Source organism: Geotrypetes seraphini, chromosome 6 (assembly GCF_902459505.1).
Source record: "Geotrypetes seraphini chromosome 6, aGeoSer1.1, whole genome shotgun sequence".
Taxonomy (NCBI): domain Eukaryota; kingdom Metazoa; phylum Chordata; class Amphibia; order Gymnophiona; family Dermophiidae; genus Geotrypetes; species Geotrypetes seraphini.
Genome location: NC_047089.1, coordinates 245,706,028 through 245,726,645, shown reverse-complemented (window position 1 = coordinate 245,726,645; position 20,618 = coordinate 245,706,028). Strand labels below are relative to the sequence as shown.

General features: G+C 44.9%; 1 protein-coding gene across 5 annotated transcripts in view; it reads right to left on the bottom strand.

The window, feature by feature from the left end:
- Positions 1 to 256: 256 nt before the first annotated feature.
- The window catches only part of PIR (pirin), a 78,329-nt gene continuing 57,967 nt past the window's right edge, over positions 257 to 20,618 (bottom strand). For all 5 annotated transcript variants that reach the window (XM_033950535.1, XM_033950540.1, XM_033950539.1 and 2 more), the window contains one exon: positions 257 to 536. In XM_033950535.1, the coding sequence (XP_033806426.1) occupies positions 421 to 536 (116 nt within the window). In that variant the 3' untranslated portion in view covers positions 257 to 420. The remainder of the gene's footprint in view (positions 537 to 20,618) is intronic.

The window sequence follows — 20,618 nt, the reverse complement described above, 5'->3', positions numbered from 1 at the left end:
ATTGAACCATTTCCACATCATTCTTTTCTTGGTTAGGCTGAGAACTTTTCAGCACCCCCTCATAGTAAGACAGGAAGGCGTACAGAAAAACCACACTTAAGATTGCAGGCGTACACATTACGCCTTTTGATAGCTGGTGTAAATATACATACATGGAATACACACATTTGTGCATATTTTATAATGCACAGTAAGTTGCAATTTTGGCACACTCTGCCCAAACTCTATTCTTGAGCCTGTCTACTATACAAGTATATACAGCTTGCAACATGACGTGTTAGGCATTAGTCAATTTTACAAAAGAGCCTATTTACAATGCAAAAATGGATTTATAAAATATTCCCCTCACATGTGAAAGCCTATATAAAAAGCCCCAGCCCCCATTGATAGAGTCTGAACAAACAAAACTGCTCTTCCTATTCAAGGGTTTCCAATCTTTGATCTCCAGGTTTTGGCTCCTTCAAATCCGTTTTTTGCATTTTGGAAATCGTCAAAAGTTTTCAGGATCTCCTCTTGGGTGTTCATCACAAATGGACCTTGAATACAAAACACACACAGAAGTGAACCATTTTTTGTAGGCAACTGAAACAAATTACAGCAATTGAGGTATATAGAACGGGGCCTCGGATTTTTCTCATTCCCGAACTGGTCATCTACAAGAACAGTGGCTATGTGGGTAGACGTATCATTTAGTGTTAACAAGACATACCAAGAAACATTGAGGGACCCATTTTACAAATGGTGTTTTAGGCGGCAGTGCACAAACAAAGCAATAATTTAAGAAACTGTGTCGACTCGGCTGCTCTTTGTTTAATATTAGGTTATGTTCGAAGATCAAAATCATTTATTTATTTAAAAACATAATATCGCCTGGAGTCACAGCGGTTTTCAATTTAAACATTCAGAAAGCAAGAAAAACAAAAAATAGTAAAAAAAACCCCAAAACACCCCACAACCACCAAAACATCATCAACACCTTTGAAAATAACAGGAAATTAGGAGGGGGGAAACTTTTTTCATATCACTGTTTTGAGAGCCCAATTTCATTATTATACATCCAGTTGTTTTGCATTGCGAAAAATTCAAAAAGGTTCTGTTATTTTGAAACAAAGTGTATAGATATCTATATACACATACTGAAGGGAATAGACTTAGTAGATAAAGACAGGTTGTTCACCCTCTCCAAGGTAGAGAGAACGAGAGGGCACTCTCTAAAGTTAAAAGGGGATAGATTCCGTACAAACGGAAGGAAATTCTTCTTCACCCAGAGAGTGGTAGAAAACTGGAACGCTCTTCCGGAGGCTGTTATAAGGGAAAACACTCTCCAGGGATTCAAGACAAAGTTGGACAAGTTCCTGCTGAACTGGAACGAACGCAGGTGAGGCTGGACTCATTTAGAGCACTGGTCTTTGACCTGGGTGGCTGCCGCGTAAGCGGACTGCTTGGGACGATGGACCACTGGTCTGACCCAGCAGCGGCAATTTTTATGCTCTTATATAGATGACAGAAGTGGGCCCCTCCCCCAGTGTTTCTCAAGTCAATCGTGGAAGTGTCCTCACGCAGGTCCTCAGGCTCAAAGTGCAGCTGTGCCTCTTTCACAAAGCTGTGGCAGGGTGATGCCATGGTTAATACACCAAAACCCATTCAATTCCTATGGGCTCCGGTATATTTACCGCAGCAACATCACTACTGTGGATTTGTAAAAGGGGCCCTAAGTTACTGAAGGTCACTCACAGATAGAAACAGTACACAAAGAATTGCAATGAAAAAGCAGATCGACGCCAAAAAAAACCCTCCCATGCCAAGTAGGCTGAAGCAATCAATCCATATCCCTACTCCCCACTGCCCACCAACCCAGCCAACTGATTAACCGTTCCCCTTAACTGTATCCATGACCTCCTGTTTGTCTGTCTTGCCTGTTTAGATTGTAAGCTCTTTGGAGCAGGGAATGTCTTCTTTGTGACTCTATACAGCATTGCGTACATCTGGTAGCGTTGTAGAAATAATTCATAGTGAGATTGTGATGTCATAATGCCTCCAATAAGAGCCACCAATAAGAGCCAATCTCATCACTGAGGTCACAATGGCTTGATTGTCCTGTAATTCCCTCTGCCCTCCAACCCAGCCAGCAGATTAACCGTTCCCCTTAACTGTATATCCATGACATCCTGTTTGTCTATCCTGTCTGTTTAGATCAGGGGTGGGCAACAAAGGCCAAAATCCAGTCGGGTTTTCAGGATTTCCCCAATGAATATGCATGAGATCCCATTTGCATACAATGCAGCAGTGCATGCAAATAGATCTCATGCATATTTCATTGGGTAAATCCTGAAAACCTGACTGGATTCTGGACCTCGTTGCCCACCCCTGGTTTAGATTGTAAGCTCTTTAGAGCAAGGACTGTCTTCTTTGTGACTCTGTACAGCGGTGTAAATGTCTGGTAACATTATAGAAATAATTAATAGTAATAGTAGTAGAACCTTACTATTTGCTGTGGCAAGACTTATAGGATAAATATATTTAACACAGTGAAAAAGTTCAGTGTTTCTGGGAATACTGTCTTCAAATATAACAGTTTTATACCTATGACCACTGGATTCTTTGCAAGTAGAAATACCCAAGAATTCAAAGTTGTTGTGGAGTATGGACTTTTGAGACGACAAACAATCCTGAACCACTAGTAGTATTAAGTCGACAAGCATGCACGTTCTGCAGGATCATTAAACGTGGCTCCAAGAATGTCCGATTGCCACTGAGCACCAATCAACCTGTGTCCCAGTAATCATAAGTAGAATAGTTAAGCTTTGGAACACGTTGCCAGAGGATATGGTAAGAGCAGATAGCGTAGCTGGTTTTAAGAAAGGTTTGGACAAGTTCCTGGAGGAAAAGTCCATAGTCTTGTTATTGAGAAAGACATGGGGAAGCTGCTTTCCCTAGATCAGTAGCATAGAATGTTACTATTATTTGGGGTTCTTGAATCTTGCTATTTTTTGAGATTCTGGAATGTTGCTACTCTTTGGATTTTGGCCAGGTACTAGTGACCTGGCTTGGCCACCGTGAGAATGGGCTACTGGGCTTGATGGACCCTTTGGTCTGACCCAGTAAGGCTATTCTTATGGCCATCCCTGGAGCTCTTATGTGTGTGTGTTTATGAAAAAGAGAAATGTGGTTTCCCATGGTAGATAAAGTTAGAAGTTTTCTACATATTCTCTGAAGATCAGATGTACATAACACATCAGACTGAAAAATTTGCCTTAAGTTGAAAAGGTCTCTAGGAACCGGGAAATACTGGATGTGAGGATGGGAACTTCTGCCTCTTCTCAGGTTTCTTCATATTATGACGACAGCCCTTTTGATTTGGCTGAGGAAGGATCCCCCCTTCCCCTCAAAGGGTAGAAGGTCTGAAGTACACAATTTCACATGCTCCATGCCTCTTTAGATTAAGAATTTGCTTCTGAAGTTGAGCTCGAGAGCGTGTGTTTTTAATCACTGTCCTGCTCGATTTCCGAAGCATCCAGACTCATCAATAGATGTTTAAGATGATCAGTGTTGGTCAAAGTACTTAAGTAAATTTTGTGTGTTCGCTGTACTTTTAGTATTAAAAAAATACAGTAAAACCTTGGATTGCAAGTAACTTGGTTTGCAAGTGTTTTGCAAGACAAGCAAAACATTTTATTAAATTTTAACTTGATATACAAGCAATGTCTTGCAATACAAGTACTTACAGTATACACACATCACAACCGAGCCGATGGTTATTCTCTCTCTGACGCTGCGGGAGTCTAGTGACTGTTGTAAACGAGCGAGGTCTTGCGATACGAGTGCATACAGTATACATGCGTCACATCATCACAACTGCGCCGCTGGTTCTTCTCTTTCTAACGCTGTTCTAAATGAGTGAGGTCTTGCAATACGAGTACATACAGTGTACGCGCGTCACATCATCACAGCTGAGCCGATGGTTCTTCTCTCTCTGACGCTACGGGAGTGTAGTGACTGTTCTAAACGAGCGAGGTCTTGCAATACGAGTACATACAGTGTACGCGCGTCACATCATCACAGCTGAGCCGATGGTTCTTCTCTCTCTGACGCTACGGGAGTTAGTGACTGTTCTAAACGAGCGAGGTCTTGCAATATAAGTATGTATAGAATTTGTATTAAAGATTTTGGGTTGTGAATTGTCTGAGTTTCCATTATTTCCTATGGGGAAATTCGCTTTGATATACGAGTGCTTTGGATTACAAGCATGCTTCTGGAATGAATTATGCTCACAAACCAAGGTTTGACTGTACATGCATTTTTACTTAAGTATAAAAGTTATTACTAATATAGGTCCTTCTTTTACAAATCCACGCAGCAAACAGTCCGGCATCCCATTAGTTCCCGATGGACGTTGGAGCAATTAGCGCAGCTTTGTAACTTTTATACTGAAGTAAAACATGTATTAAAAATGTACAAAGCATTATAACTACAATTAAAGCAGCTAGTGTTAATGTTTTTATCTCAAACTATTTTATTGCTAAACAATTCAATCCGATTTGCTTATAGTGAAACGAAATTTTGATAATGGCCGTCTCTCATGCAAGTCTGCTTCCGAGTCATTATTAAACCAGCACCGCTAAAAATGTGTTCCAACGACTGCACTGGCAGAAAGTGGATTGTTCGGACCAAGGAAAACGTTCCATCAATGAGGCCAGGCTGCAAAATTACCGACGTGTTTGGACCGGGTCCGCAAATATTGATCAAGGGAATCTCTTATCCGATACACTTGACTTCCATTTAGCAAAAAATACTTTTTATCATCATCAATTAGACCAGTGTCCCGCAACCTTTCTCGAGCCGCAGCACACGAAAGGTAGTGCCTGGAAGTGCGCCGATTATCGCCGTGATGACATCACACGTATGCGTGTCATCATGTCGATGTCCGAATGTGTTTGAAGGCCCTCCAGGCGTGCCTAGAGAGGCCAGTGGGGGGTGCCAGATGGGAAGAGGGGCAGAGAGAAGGATAGGCTCTGGCGCCCACTGATTGCCTACAGGACGTGCCTCTCGCCACGAGAGGCACGTCCTGTAGGCAGTCAGCTGGCACCGGTGCCTCTCCTCCTTCCCATTGTACCACGGCACACCTGAAATCTCAGGAAGCACACAGTTTGAGATACACTGAATTAGACAGTCAACCCAATGTAAAATTTGCCTTTTAGGGTGACCAGAAGTCTATTGTGGTAGAGACATACCAGGTCAATTGAAAGGTTTCTAGCCTACGCAAGGAAATAATTTTAAGACCGGGTCGGGGGGGGGGGGGGAATTAAATTTGTTTTCAATATAGCCTCCTTTTAACTCAATACATTTGCTTCAACCTTTCATGCCTTGAATAAAATATAAAGGGGCTCATAATTGAAACTGAAATATGTCTAAAAACCCGCCCCAAGTCGGTACTTGGACGATCTAAAACAGTGGTTCCCAACCATGTCCTGGAGGACTACCAGCCAATCAGGATGGCCCTAATGAATATGCATGAAAGAGACTTGCATGTAATGAAAATAGGAAAGTAGATCTGCCCCATGCCTATTCAGTAGGGCTGTCCCAAAAAGCCGACTGGTTTGGGGACAACCGATCTAAAAGACAGGTCTTCCAAGTACCGATAATCGAAATGGCTTTTTAGACATATCCATGGACTTTTTAGGCCTCTGAATGCCGTTGTGCACCCAGAGCTGAATGGGGCGTTTTTGGAGGAGTGATTAGGGTGGGATGTGGGTGAGTTGTAGGCTGACCTAGACTTACTCATCCTGCAGGGATAATCGAAGGTTTGATGAGACTGCCTGGCGCTAGACGGAACTTATACGTTGTGACTTAAGATGATGTAAAGACACATAAGTGCCCAAAAGGTATCCAAAGTGACCAGATAACCACTGCAGGGACAAAGTAAAGATCCACTGCCCCGTGTTCACTGACTCCGCTGTATCCCCCACAAAGTTCAGAATAAAACCGTACATACCTGTATCTGGAACATCAACACCTGGCATACAAAAGCCTAGTAGAGATGCACACAGGTGGCTTAATTAGTCTGGGGGGGTGGGCTAGTGAACCATAAAGAGGACTCGGACCCATAAGCCACTCTAACCACATCAATGGTGGAAAATGTGAATCCACCAAAACCCCATCTCTGCTGCCATATAGGTGCCACCTGCAGGCATAAGGGCTATTGAGGTGTTAGACAGGTAGGTATAGTGGGTTTTGGGGAGCTCACCATGACCTATAAGGGAGTTGTAGTGAGATGTTTACGTGGCACTCTTTTTGTGAAGTTCACAGCAGTGCCCTGTTGCCTTGTCTGGGTGGCCAGTCCATCACAATGTTGGCTCCTCCCACGTCCAAAAGGTCTTGTTCTGGACGTTTCAGACTTGGACAAATTTTTGGTTGAGAATGTGGTGTAAAGATAGATGTACTGGCAGTCTGGATGATCAAACGCCTGGACGTATAAATAAGATGATTTTCGGAGAAAAAATATTTTGGACGTACTTTGAGAAAAGAATTTTGCCACCGACGACTTTGGGCGACTTGCGCCCCATGTCCAAATTGGACATAGAGGTTTCTTTTGATTATGCCCCTCCACATGTCTAAACTGGAAAAATAGCTTGTTCTCTCAGGGTTTCCGCATTGTGCTTGTTGCAGGTTTCCAGGTCTCGCTGTGTCTTGTCAGCTAGAAATCGATATGTCAGCCACCATGCTGTGGTTTTCTTCAGGGTAATGCTCTAAGGTCTGCAGTTTGGTTTTGTAAATAGTGATTTTGGCGGGAAAGTCAGTTGGTCTCTTTTTCCATAGAATGGAAAAGTCTCTGGTGTGTTTAAAGATGTTTGCCCCCCATGGAAAACGGTCAGGACTTTCCTATTGACCACTCCATTAAAATCCTGGGAGTCACCTTGGACCGCCACCTCACTCTAAATGCACACACAGACTTACTAGTTAAAAAAAGCTTTTCAGTTTTATGGAAACTCAGAACCATCAGAAAATACTTTGATGCACCATCCTTCCGCTTACTGGTTCAATCATCCATCCTGAGCTTGCTCGATTATTGCAATATTATTTACTTGGGTTCCTTAAAAAAAAAAAAACATTCTAAGACTCAGAGTTATTCAAAATTCGTCAGTTCGACTGATCTTTAGGCTGAAAAAATGGGAACACATAAGCCCCTACTATGAAAGACTCCATTGGCTGACCCTAGAGGCGCGAATCCTGTTTTAAGTTCCCTTGTCTATGTTATAAATCAATATTTGGTCTGGCTCCCACTTACCTGGTTTCCCACTTCAATCTGGCAAATTATCTTGGGCCCACACAAAGAATTCATCTGTTCACCTATCCGATAATAAAAGCCTGCCGCTACAAAAGATTCTTGGACAGAACTCTTGCCTTCCAGGCAGGCAAATGGAACGACTGGCTTAGTAACGTTTTCCGCACTCTTCATCCTACTTCAATTTTAGAAAACTATTAAAAACAAGACTGTTCAATCGATTTGTTAACTAAGAATCTACTCACCACTTCTTATTCAATTCTGCAACCCTATGAACATTTTAGCTTTCATATTCTTTATTATGTAAGATTGTTTTGCTGACTTTGATCGTAACTTCTTCGCTGATTGTCCAGCGCCTCTTGCTGTAAACCGCCTCAAACTTATATGGCTTTGGCGGTATATAAGAATAAAATTATTATTATTATTTACAGCATCTATGACTGTAGAATTAGAAGAAAATTTCTTCCCAGACAGCCATTTTTTCAGGTTCAGAAACAGAAGTAGCATGAAGCCAAATCCAAAGAGTACGGTGGACGAGGAATTAATTCAAACCGCAATTTCACCCTTGTGATTGTTGATGTGCGAGCCAGTGTGTTGTCCTGGTGTAAGAGAAAAAAACATTCTTCATGGCTAAATAAGAACATTTCATCTTGATGTCGGCACTTAAACGTTGTAATAAGCCAGCATAGTATTCACCATTAATGGTTTTTCTCTTTTCCCATGGAAATCCCAAAAGATGGTCACCATCACCTTCCCGGCCGACGGAACTGTTTTTGCTTTCTTCAGCATCTGTTCATCATTGCTTGAATTGTTGTTTTCTTACAGAAGTAAAGTGAAGAACCCCAGTCTCATAAAAACGCCACAAAAAGTTCTCATTGCACTTAAAATGTTCAAGACACATTTTCAAAATGTCCAGTTAAACTAGTTTTTGGTTGATGGTTAGCAAATACAGCACCCATCACACAATCAACTTCCTTGTGCCTAAATATTCGTGCAGGATGGTGTGCACTAGTTCCAATGATGCGTCAGCAGCCTCTGCTATCTCATTTAGGGTCAATCGGCAAACTTCCATCACGATTCGGGGAACTTCATAAACCGATTTTGTCAGTTGTTGCCGTTTTTGGACATCCAGAGCATTCTTCATCAACAATACTCGTAAGGTCAGGTTCAAAACTCATTAGCCCTCGCTTTCACCACACACTGCGTGCAACTCAGATTAAATTTTGGTGGGCGATTTTCCCTTCAAATGAAGGAATTTTTATCATGGCACAATACTCAATTTTGCCCATTAAAAAAAAAAATAATAATAAAATAAGTGGAGCAGTTGTTCACTTGAAGACTGACACAACACAACCTGTTGTCAGACTGACTTTGCTGTGTAGATGTTTGTCAGTGCCATCTACTGGAGAGCTATAGAATTACTACTACTACTACTACTACTATTATTATTATTATTATTAATTATTTCTGTAGTGCAGTGATTCTTAACCTTTTACGAGTCACAGACCCCTTTAATTCCGGAACTTGGAGGCGAGGAGGATGGCAGTTTGAGTGCAGAGCTCCTCTCCCTGGACATTCTCACTAAAGATTTTATAACTATTTAATCCCTTCAGTTTAACTAAAGTGATTTCAGATGGCTTCAAGAAAACAACTTACATTGGATACTGTATTTGCTACAGATGGGAAAAGTAAAAGAACAAAACCAAACCCTGTAACACCATCTAACACCATTCCAGCAGGGGAGAGCCGACAGAGGCTGCAGTCCGGCCATCGGACCAACGGTCGGCTCGGAGGCCCGTTCCAGCGGGGCAGCTGACACTGTCTTCGCTCCTCCCCCATTCCAGCAGGGGAGAGCCGACGGAGGAGGGCTGCAGTCCGGCCATCGGACCAATGGTCGGCTCGGGGGCCCGTTCAAGCTGGACTTCAGTTTTGACTGTTTTGATTTTATTTTCACTTCTTCTTTTTAGTTTATGATATATTTTTTAATCTCACTTATTGTTTTACCACTTATTTTGTTTTATTTTATCATTCAAATTTCATTTAAATTTCCCCAGAATTCTATTGCTTCAACGGTTCTCCTTCTGCATCTATTCTTATCTCCCCTCTTTTTTCAACCTTTCAAAGTCCTTTAGATCATTGTAGTCTTATTAGAATGTTTATTTTCTTATTTTTCTCATCTATTCTCTATTTTATTTCTTCATTACTCTACTAATTGTCATTTTTCCAGGTACTTTAGTTAGATTGTGAGCCTTCGGGACAGTAAGGGAATTTCTAAGTACCTATTTTACTTATAATTTTAATGCATCCTATTGTCTATTTTTCTGTAAACCGCTTAGAATCCTAACGGAGTTTAGCGGTATATAAGAAATAAATTACAAAAATTACATTTAAGAATATGATGAAAGCTATGGACTCCCCCTCCCCAGAAATATTCACATAAACACAACTTTGCATTCAATGAATATAATGTACTTTATTTATCGAGATTTGATTGTCTCATACATGTAAGACATACCGAAAGTATTATTAAGCTTTAAAGTAAACAATCTAGAAAAAAAAACCCTCTCCTTTTTCATGCAAAAAGTAATGGCCACTCATTGTAATTATGAAATACAATTCTCTTGTGCAAATTAAAACAGATCTACTGCTTCTACTACATCTACTCTCTTGTTATCGGCGAGAAAAAACAAACACAACCAGGCTGTATAGTAAATATGTTAATTTTTATCTGACTCTCACGGACCCCCCTGAAATCCATCCATGGACCTCAGGTTAAGAACCCCTGCTATAGTGCTACCAGAGGCACGCAGCACTGTGCAAGAGACGGTCCCTGCCTGAAAGAGCTTACAATCTAAATTATGACAGACACACAGGACACAGGGTGGATCAATATACGGTGTTCATGAAGGGACATACAAAGGGATGAAAAGTTAGAGAGGGTAGGGGCTACAGAGGGAATGAGAAACAGATATAGTGTATTACAAGTTGGAATTGTGATTCTAATTTTGCTCTCTTTCTTGGTCAGGCTGGAAACTTTTCAAATGACCCTTGTATGCCTGTGTACCAAGAACTGTAAACAGCTTCAGTTTCATCTCCACTTCAAAGTGACCCAAGTCATCACAGTTCTGTTTAGTTAGAGATCAATAACCAGTTCAACATATACAGGCAACTCCACTGTTCTTATAGGCTATATTCACCGAACAGCAAAGTTTAAGATGAAATGATCCACTGTTTGCATAGAAACATAAAAACATGATGGCAGATAAAAGCCAAATGGCCCATCCATTTTGCCCATCTGCAGCATCCCCTGTCTCCTCCTTTTCCTAAGAAATCCCATGTGACTATCCCACACCTTCTTGAATTCAGACACAGTCTCTTGTCTCCACCACCTCTTCATGTTCCACGCATCTACCACCCTTTCTGTAAAGAAGTATTTCCTTAGATTACTCCTGGGCCTTTCGCCTCAACTTCATCCTCTCGTTCCACAGCTTCCTCGACTCATGCACATTTACGTCAAATAGCAAAATCCTGTTCCAGGGTTTGCTGTTTGGGGAAGTATAAAATAGCTACCATCTTAGGTGCAACACATTACCAAAATGTACCCCTTCCCATCTCCCTTCCGGTCTAGCTTTTAAGATAAATCACAGCGAGTAAGCGCAAGACAGATTTGCATGCAGTGGAGGATAATGTATGCCAATGTCTCTTGTGCATACTCACTGTGATTATCCTAAAAACCAGACTGGCTATAGGGCCTTGGCATTCATTTCCAGTCCTGGAGGGACATCCCTATTCTTGCTACCCTTCAATGGCTTCCAATCTGTTTCAAGATTTAGGTCAACGTCCCTACCACCTTAGTCAGAGATGGGTCACCTATGCCCTTGTAGATCTTCTTCTGCCAAGCTCCATTCGGCATTAAGGGCAGACGCTTTCTTGGAGTAATCCTGGTGCTGTGGAGCACATTAGCACTGCATTTATAGGAGGAACAAAATTACTCGGTTCTGACAACAATTGAAAATATGGCTATTTTCTGCATTGTTTGTTCAGAGTATTATTCCGATGTACAGTATTTTCTCTGTAGCTATTTCATGCTAGTTTAATGACCGATTATGTATATGTTGGTTTTGGTTGTTTTTTTTTTAATCTAGTATTCTGCTTTGTACATTGCTCTGAACATAAAGAGGCAGAAAACTCTCCAAATTAAATTAAACCAAACCACAGAATGTGGCTGGTCATGCCACAAATTCTTTTTTTTTTTTTTTTTTTAGCTGTGAACAGATTGTCTCCATCCCAAAATGTGCAGATCTATTAATGGCACCAAGAAGTCCCGAATTGTAATTTTTGCATTTGCCTAAACTCAATTTCCATGCCTATGCTGGGATGGGGGGAAGTGGGAAGAAGTGACAAATTTTCTCTCCTTTTCTTTTTAAGAACATGAGTGTCCTTAAATTGTATGAACAGGATCAAATTTCAACAGCACCGTTCTCAATGTTCATTTTTGGGACATCTGCTCTTTGGCAAGTGTCTACTGCATTAGAAGGAAATGTACCATATAAAAGTGGGATTTAGAAATTCCAAAGCTGCTATGCATACGAGAATCCTGGAACTCATGGAAGCAACTTTAGAAACCTGTTCAGTTCTTTGTTATAGGGCTAGATTCACTAAGCAAATCGATCGTGTACCAATCGATTTGCGACCCGATTTTACTCCGGCCCGATTCACTTACCTCTCTGCCGATCCGATTCCGATCCACGCATGCAAATGAGGGGAATGACATGCAAAGTAGGCAGGGACGCGATTCACAACACAAATTTCGCAATCCGACTGGGCTGGTCAATCAACCCAAGAAGCGACTGCTGGGGACCAGTCGCAAACGTCCTTTCCGACTCTCCAGCTCCATTGCCGCCCTGCTCTCTGCACACCCTGCACTTCTCCTGCCTGCTACCCTGCTCTCTCCTGAATCGCCGCCCGAATCTCTCCTGCCCTTCCCTGCACAGTGAGCCTGTGGTTTTAACCCGCGGGTTTAAAGCGGGCTAAAACCACGGGTTCGCTGGGCTAAAAAGTAAAAAAAAAAAAGTCGCAGCTTGGACTAGCGATCCCTGCCAGCCGATGGTGGTGTTCCTCCAATCGCCCCCATTTGAATATTACTGATTGAAGAATCTATCGGACCTGCTCGGATTGGACACGGATCGGTCACGATCAGGCAGGTTAGTGAATCCAGCCCATAGTTTGTTGAGTCAGGAAGCCCTGAAAATGTTAAAGAGGCCGATATCTCACTTTTTAAAAGCTGTGAAAACTGTGATAGCTACCAACACTGATATACAGTGGTACCTTGGATTACGAGCATAATCCGTTCCAGGAGCATGCTCGTAATCCAAAATGCTCGTATATCAAAGCAAGTTTCCCCATAGGAAGTAAGGGAAACTTGCTTTGATATGTTCCCACCCCAAACCTTCCCCCCCCCCGAGGCCAGCAGCGCTGCTCCCCCCCCCCATGAGAACCGGCATTGCTCCCCCCAAAGGCCCCCCCCGCGAATGGGCACCCTCCCCCTCATGATCCGGCACCCCCCTGCCATCATGCACCCCCCCGCCGCCACCGGCACACCCCCCCTCCGCCACCTGAGATCCCCCAACCCACCCGAACCCTCTTCTTACTTCCAGTGTAGCCTCCGCATCGGCATCGCCGGCATCAGCATGTCCTGTGCCCGAAAATCTGCTTCCTGTTTCGGGCACAGAACATGCTGGTGCCAATGTGGAGGCTACACTGGAAGAAGAGGGTTCGAGTGGGTTGGGGGATCACAGGTGGCGGCGGGGTGCCGGTTCGCGGGGGGAGGGGGGGGCGCTCGCACAGCGAGGCAAGCTCGGTTTACGAGGCATCAAATTTGCGAATGTTTTGCTCATCTTGCAAAACACTCGCAAACCGGTGCACTCGTAAACCGAGGTACCACTGTATTTTGGTGAGATTCGGGGTGTGCATATGTGCTGAAGGGAAGTGGAGGTAATGGATGAAAATTTTTTTTTTAAATCCCCAGGTAGCCCTATCTTTGAAAGCTCACAGCAGTACAGCCTGAGTTAGGGAAGGCAGTTTCAGAATGAGCTGAAAGCCTACAAGGAGGGACACACGATCTATTTCAAATAACTAACAAAGGAGCTCAGAACCATTGAGGGTATAGAAATCACAAACCCTCAACCGTGTTTCAATGTCTATCATTGCTCCTTTTTAGAGTTAGTTAGAAGTTTGTTCAAATGTCCATTGAAAAGTGTTGTAAAAACTTCATGTGAATAAATAATTGAATAAATATACATATATTTCAAAAAAACTTGAATACGTGCACTGCTTCCCTGCAGTGGGTTCCGACGCGTTTCGCCCGAACGGCTTCCTCAGAGAACCCACTCGAGCTGGATACAGAGCAGGAAAAGTAACTTCACCCCGACATCGCTCTCTTGATTCTCCGTCTTCCGGACTGAGGGCTTGTCCCCGTTTGTGATTTCTATTAGAGAATGACACGGGGAAAAAATCTGTCCCCGTCACCGCCCCGTCACCGGCCCACCATCCTCTGCACCGCCCCGTCACCGCCGTTTCCTTCACCGCCCCGTCACCGTCACCCCTTTCACCGCCCCGTCACCGCCACTGCCATCCCATTCACCGCCCCGTCACCGTCCCCGCTGCATCCATATAAGCCGGGAGCAAGGGTGATCGCACGGTCCTCGCAGCCCCCACCCGCCTGCCCAATCGATCGTAGTGATTAGCCAGCTCTCTCCCTTCTCCTCACCTTAGTTTGCAGGCTTTCTTTTTCAGCGACCTGCACACGCGCGGCTGCTCAGTGTTCAATCTTCTGCTCTGCTGCAACTTCCTGTTTCCGGTTGCGTCAGAGCAGAAGATCGAAACTGAGCAGCGGCGGATGCGTGGCTCTCTGATAGCGTGCGGGTCGCCGAAAAAGAAAATCTACAAACTAAGGTGAGGAGAAGGGAGAGAGCTGGCTAAACACTAGAATCGATTGGGCAGGCGGGTGTGAGCTGCGGGGACCGCGCGATCCTTCATGCCTCACTGCGGGGACAAGACCCATTCACCGCCCCGCGGGCGGTGAATGGCCTTGTCCCCGTCGCCGCAGCGACTGCTAGTTTTCTTCCCCGTTTTCGGTGGGTGACCCGCGGCTAAAATGCGGTGGCAGCGGGTAAACCGCCACCGTGTCATTCTCTAATTTCTATACCTTCAATGGTTCTGAGCTCCTTTGTTAGTTATTTGAAATAGATTGTGTGTTCCTTTATTGTTATATACCGAGTGATTTATCCCTAGGGACACCCATTTGATTCAGTATCACCCAGTAGTGTGTTAGGGGAGCCTACAACGAGGAGCAGAGAAAAAAAAAGGAAGTTGCTGGGGTCCTGCAAAAATAAAAGTTTCTACAGAATTATAGTACTTTTGGAGGCAAAAAAGCACAGTTACTTACCGTAACAGGTGTTATCCAGGGACAGCAGGCAGATATTCTTGACTGATGGGTGACGGCACCGACGGAGCCCCGGTACGGACAATTTTAGAGTGATTGCACTCTAAGAACTTTTTAGAAAGTTCCAGCTCGGCCGCACCGCGCACGCGCGAGTGCCTTCCCGCCCGACAGAGGCGCGCGGTCCCTCAGTTAGTATAAGCCAGCTAAGAAGCCAACCCGGGGAGGTGGGTGGGACGCAAGAATATCTGCCTGCTGTCCCTGGATAACACCTGTTACGGTAAGTAACTGTGCTTTATCCCAGGACAAGCAGGCAGCTATTCTTGACTGATGGGTGACCTCTAAGCTAACAAAAAGAGGGATGGAGGGAAGGTTGGCCATTTAAGAAAACAAATTTTGTAATACCGATTGGCCGAAGTGACCATCCCTTCTGGAGAATGCATCCAGACAATAATGAGATGTAAAAGTGTGAACTGAGGACCAAGTAGCAGCTTTGCAGATTTCCTCAATAGGAGTGGAACGGAGGAAAGCTACAGATGCTGCCATTGCTCTGACTCTATGGGCCGTGACAGAACCTTCCAGTGTCAGTCCGGACTGAGCATAGCAAAAAGAAATGCACGCTGCTAGCCAATTAGACAACGTGCGTTTGGAAACAGGACGTCCCAATTTGTTCGGATCAAAGGACAGAAAAAGTTGGGGAACTGATCTGTGGGGTTTCGTACGCTCCAGATAGTAAGCAAGAGCCCTTTTACAATCCAAAGTATGCAGAGCTTGTTCCCCAGAATGGGAATGAGGCTTGGGAAAGAAAACCGGTAGAACAATGGATTGGTTGAGATGAAATTCCGAGACAACCTTGGGGAGAAACTTTGGATGTGTACGCAAAACCACCTTGTCATGATGAAAGACCGTAAAAGGTGGATCTGCAACCAGTGCATGAAGCTCACTGACTCTCCTGGCAGAGGTAAGAGCAATAAGGAAAAGTACCTTCCAAGTGAGAAATTTGAAAGGAGAAGTAGCTAAAGGTTCAAATGGAGGCTTCATTAAAGCTGAAAGAACCACATTGAGATCCCAAATAACCGGAGGGGCTTTAAGAGGTGGTTTCACATTGAAAAGCCCACGCATGAACCTGGATACCAGGGGATGAGCTGAAAGAAGTTTTCCATGGACTGGCTCATGAAAGGCTGCAATGGCACTGAGGTGGACCCTGATGGAAGAGGACTTCAGGCCAGAATCAGACAAAGAAAGAAGATAATCCAACAACGTCTCCACCGCTAGGGAAGTGGGATCAAGATGATGAAGAAGACACCAGGAAGAAAACCTCGTCCACTTTTGATGGTAACATTGAAGAGTGGCTGGTTTCCTGGAGGCATCCAGAATGGAACGAACGGGCTGAGATAAAAGAGTATCAGTCGAATTCAGCCCGAGAGATACCAAGCCATCAGGTGTAGAGACTGGAGGTTGGGATGCAGAAGGGTTCCCTGCTGTTGCGTAAGCAGCGAAGGAAACAGAGGAAGAAGAAAAGGTTCCCTGGAACTGAGTTGAAGTAGAAGGGAGAACCAATGTTGCCTGGGCCACCTCGGAGCAATCAGAATCATGGTGGCTCGTTCCCTCTTGAGCTTGAACAAGGTTCTCAACATGAGAGGTAGAGGAGGGAAGGCGTACAGGAACAGATTCGACCAGTCGAGGAGAAAAGCATCTGCTGTTAGACGGTGTGGAGAGTAAAGCCTGGAGCAGAATAGGGGCAGCTGATGATTGTGAGGAGCTGCAAAGAGGTCTATCTGAGGAGTGCCCCATTGATTGAAGATAGAGTGCAGAGTTACGGGATCGAGTGTCCACTCGTGAGGTTGGAGAATTCTGCTGAGTTTGTCTGCTAAGGAATTCTGTTTCCCTTGAATGTATATAGCTTTCAGGAAGAGATGATGATCTATGGCCCAAGTCCAGATCTTCTGGGCTTCCTGGCATAAAAGGCGAGAGCCTGTCCCACCCTGTTTGTTGATGTAGTACATCGCAACCTGATTGTCTGTGCACAACAGAAGGACCTGAGGAAAGAGAAGGTGTTGGAAGGCCTTGAGGGCGTAAAACATCGCTCTGAGTTCCAGGAAATTGATTTGATGTTTCCTCTCCTGGGCTGACCAAAGACCTTGAGTCTGGAACTCGTTCAAGTGAGCTCCCCATGCATACAGGGAGGCGTCGGTGGTGATGACTAGTTGATGAGGAGGCTGATGGAACAGAAGACCTCTGGATAGATTTGAGGATACCAACCACCATTGCAGAGACTGATGAAGAGATGATGTCACAGATATGTGTCGTGAGCAAGGGTCCGATGCTTGGGACCACTGGGTCGCAAGGGTCCATTGAGGAGTGCGCAGGTGAAGACGGGCATGAGGTGTGACATGAACTGTGGATGCCATGTGTCCCAAGAGAACCATCATTTGCCTTGCTGAGATGGACGGCAGAGGAAGTACCTGGTGACATAGAGACTGAAGGGTCTGAAGACGATTGGATGGCAGGAAAGCTCTCATGAGGAGTGTATCTAGGATCGCTCCAATGAATTGAAGTCTCTGAGTGGGAATGATATGGGATTTGGGTAGATTGATCTCGAATCCCAGAAGTTGTAGAAACTGGATGGTTTGGTTGGTGGCCAAAAGGACCGCTTGGGCAGAAGTGTCTTTGATCAACCAATCGTCCAGGTAAGGAAATACATGCAGGTGGTGAGAGCGTAGAAAAGCCGCCACCACAATGAGACATTTGGTGAATACCCTTGGAGATGAGGCAAGACCGAAGGGTAGCACCTTGTACTGGTAATGACAATGATTGATCATGAATCGGAGATATGGTCTTGAGGTTACATTGATCGGTATGTGAGTGTAAGCCTCTTTGAGATCGAGGGAGCATAGCCAGTCGTTTTGATTTAGAAGGGGATAAAGGATGGCTAAAGAAAGCATCTTGAATTTTTCTTTTACGAGATGAATGTTGAGATCGCGAAGATCCAGGATGGGTCTGAGATCTCCTGTCTTTTTGGGAACTAGAAAGTAGCGGGAGTAGAATCCCTGCCCCTTTTGATCTAGAGGAACTTCCTCTATAGCGTTCAGAAGGAGGAGGGATTGGACCTCCTGAATAAGGAGGGCTGATTGAGGACTGTTCAAAGCAGACTCTTTTGGCAGGCTTTGAGGTGGGAGAGTCTGAAAGTTGAGAGAGTAGCCGTGGCGGATGATGTTGAGGACCCATTGGTCCGAAGTGATTACTTCCCACCGGCTGAGGAACAGAGAAAGTCGACCTCCTATTGGTTGAGGCAGGAGAGCAGGAATAGGGATACTGGCTATACTGCGGAGAATGAAGTCAAAAGGGCTGTGACTTTTGCTGAGGAGGTTGTTTTACAGCTTGTTGCTGTTGCTGTTGTCTGGGAGGCTGACGTTGCTGTTGTCTCTGACGCCTAGGTTGTTGAGCAGTGGTAGGCAATGGACGGGCTGTGAAACGGCGTTGATAGGCCGATTGCTGCCTGTATGGTCTTGGCGGAGGAGGCTTCTTTTTATTTTTGAGCAGGGTATCCCAGCGCGTCTCATGAGCAGAGAGCTTTTGTGTGGTTGAGTCCATGGAATCCCCAAAGAGCTCATCCCCTAGACATGGGGCATTGGCTAACCGATCTTGATGGTTAACATCAAGCTCGGATACCCGAAGCCAGGCCAAACGACGCATAGCTACTGACATTGCTGTCGCTCTGGATGTAAGTTCAAAAGTGTCATATATGGATCTCACCATAAACTTACGCAATTGGAGAAGAGACGACAAGCATGTGTGAAAAGCGGAATGCTTTCGTGAAGGAAGATATTTCTCGAAAGAAGCCATGGTGGTAAGGAGATGCTTTAAATAAAAAGAAAAATGAAAAGCATAATTACTAGCCCTGTTAGCTAACATAGCATTTTGGTAGAGCCTCTTACCAAATTTATCCATGGCCCTTCCTTCTCTGCCAGGAGGGACAGATGCATATACACTGGCTCCTGAAGTCTTTTTAAGGGTGGATTCGACAAATAAGGATTCATGTGGTAGTTGAGGTTTGTCGAACCCAGGAATGGGAATTACCTTATATAGAGAATCCAGTTTACGTGGGGCCCCTGGGACAGTTAAAGGAGTCTCTAAATTCTTATAGAAAGTTTCCCTCAGGATGTCATGAAGGGGAAGTTTCAAAAATTCCTTTGGAGGCTGATCAAAATCAAGGGCATCCAAAAAAGCTTTAGACTTTTTGGATTCAGCCTCCAAAGGAATGGACAAGGACTCACACATCTCTTTCAAAAAACTAGAGAAAGAGGAAGTGGCCTGTTTGGAGGATGGGTCAGGGACAGCCGAATCCTCCTCCTCTGAGGAACATTCTCCTTCAGAAAGAAAGGGTTCCTCTGAGTCTCCCCACAGATCAGGGTCCCTTACATGGGAAGAATGGTCCCGAGACTCAGGTGTCGACGTTTGCATGTGTCGGGTTTTGCGTATCGACTTACCCGACCTCATCGATACCGTGTCCGGAGAAGTTATCGGACGCACCGGTGCCGAAGTCTGCACCGATTGATGGTGAGCTCTCGGCTCCGGTGCAAGGACTGGCATCGATACCGATGAGGTTAGGTGAAGCGGTACCGAAACAGTGGAAGTGGTTAAAACGGGTTCCACAATCGGTACCGATACAGGTTGTTCAACAACCGGTACCGATGGCTCGGTGCGAACTGGCACCGGAAGGTTCGGTGTCATGATAGCAGGAAGGAGTCGTTCTAATTGTTCCTTCAGCTGCACCTGAAGGATGGCCGTAATGCGGTCATCGAGGGATGGCACCGGTACCGCTTTTTTCTTCTGCGGTACCTGCGGTGCCGCTCGACGCCCCGGAGATGAGGAGCCCGATGTCGAGGGACTCACCTCTATAGGGGCGGAGCGCTTCCGCTGGCGTCGAACCGGCGGCAGGATTGGGCTCACTGCACTCGAGGCCGGAAGACGTTCCAGCGGGGAAGGCTTCTTAGCCGGCTTACCTGACTGTTGGGATGCCGGTGTGGAATCACGCGGCGTCGAAGACGAGGGTGCCGACTGAATCGGTGCCGAAGCCGGAGTCGAAGGAACGGGGTCGGACATTTCGGCACCGAACAACAATCGCTGTTGAATTAAGCGATTTTTTAAAGTTCGTTTTTTCAAAGTAGCACAGCGGGTGCAAGAGGAGGCCTGATGCTCAGGACCCAAACACTGTAAACACCAGTTGTGTGGGTCCGTGAGAGATATAGGCCTAGCACACCGCTGGCACTTTTTAAAACCCGGTTGAGGGGGCATGAAAGGAAAAACGGCTTCCGCCAAATCGAAGGCCGAGGCTTCGATGGTGGCAGAAGGCCCCGCCGGGGAAAACCGAAATAGAAGGAAAAATTTGAAATTTTTTTTTTTTTTTTTTTTTAACAAAATAAAAGAAAGAAAAAAGGCAAATTAGCCAAACGTTTACGCGAGCGGGAAGGCAAGTTATGGAAAAAATTTTCAACAGCCGTTGAAAACGCGTCTTCTTAGCTCCGCGGAAACTAAGAAACTGAGGGACCGCGCGCCTCTGTCGGGCGGGAAGGCACTCGCGCGTGCGCGGTGCGGCCGAGCTGGAACTTTCTAAAAAGTTCTTAGAGTGCAATCACTCTAAAATTGTCCGTACCGGGGCTCCGTCGGTGCCGTCACCCATCAGTCAAGAATAGCTGCCTGCTTGTCCTGGGATAACAGCCTATATTGTATTGTATGCCTTATCCTTATTTGTAGTTCTAACTCCAATTATCGTATTGCTAACTTATGTATGTAAACTTGTAACCCGTGTCTCAATTTCATTTTCTATTAAGCATGATCTTATAGCTCTATATACAGTAAAACCTTGGATTGCAAGTTAACTTGGTTTGCAAG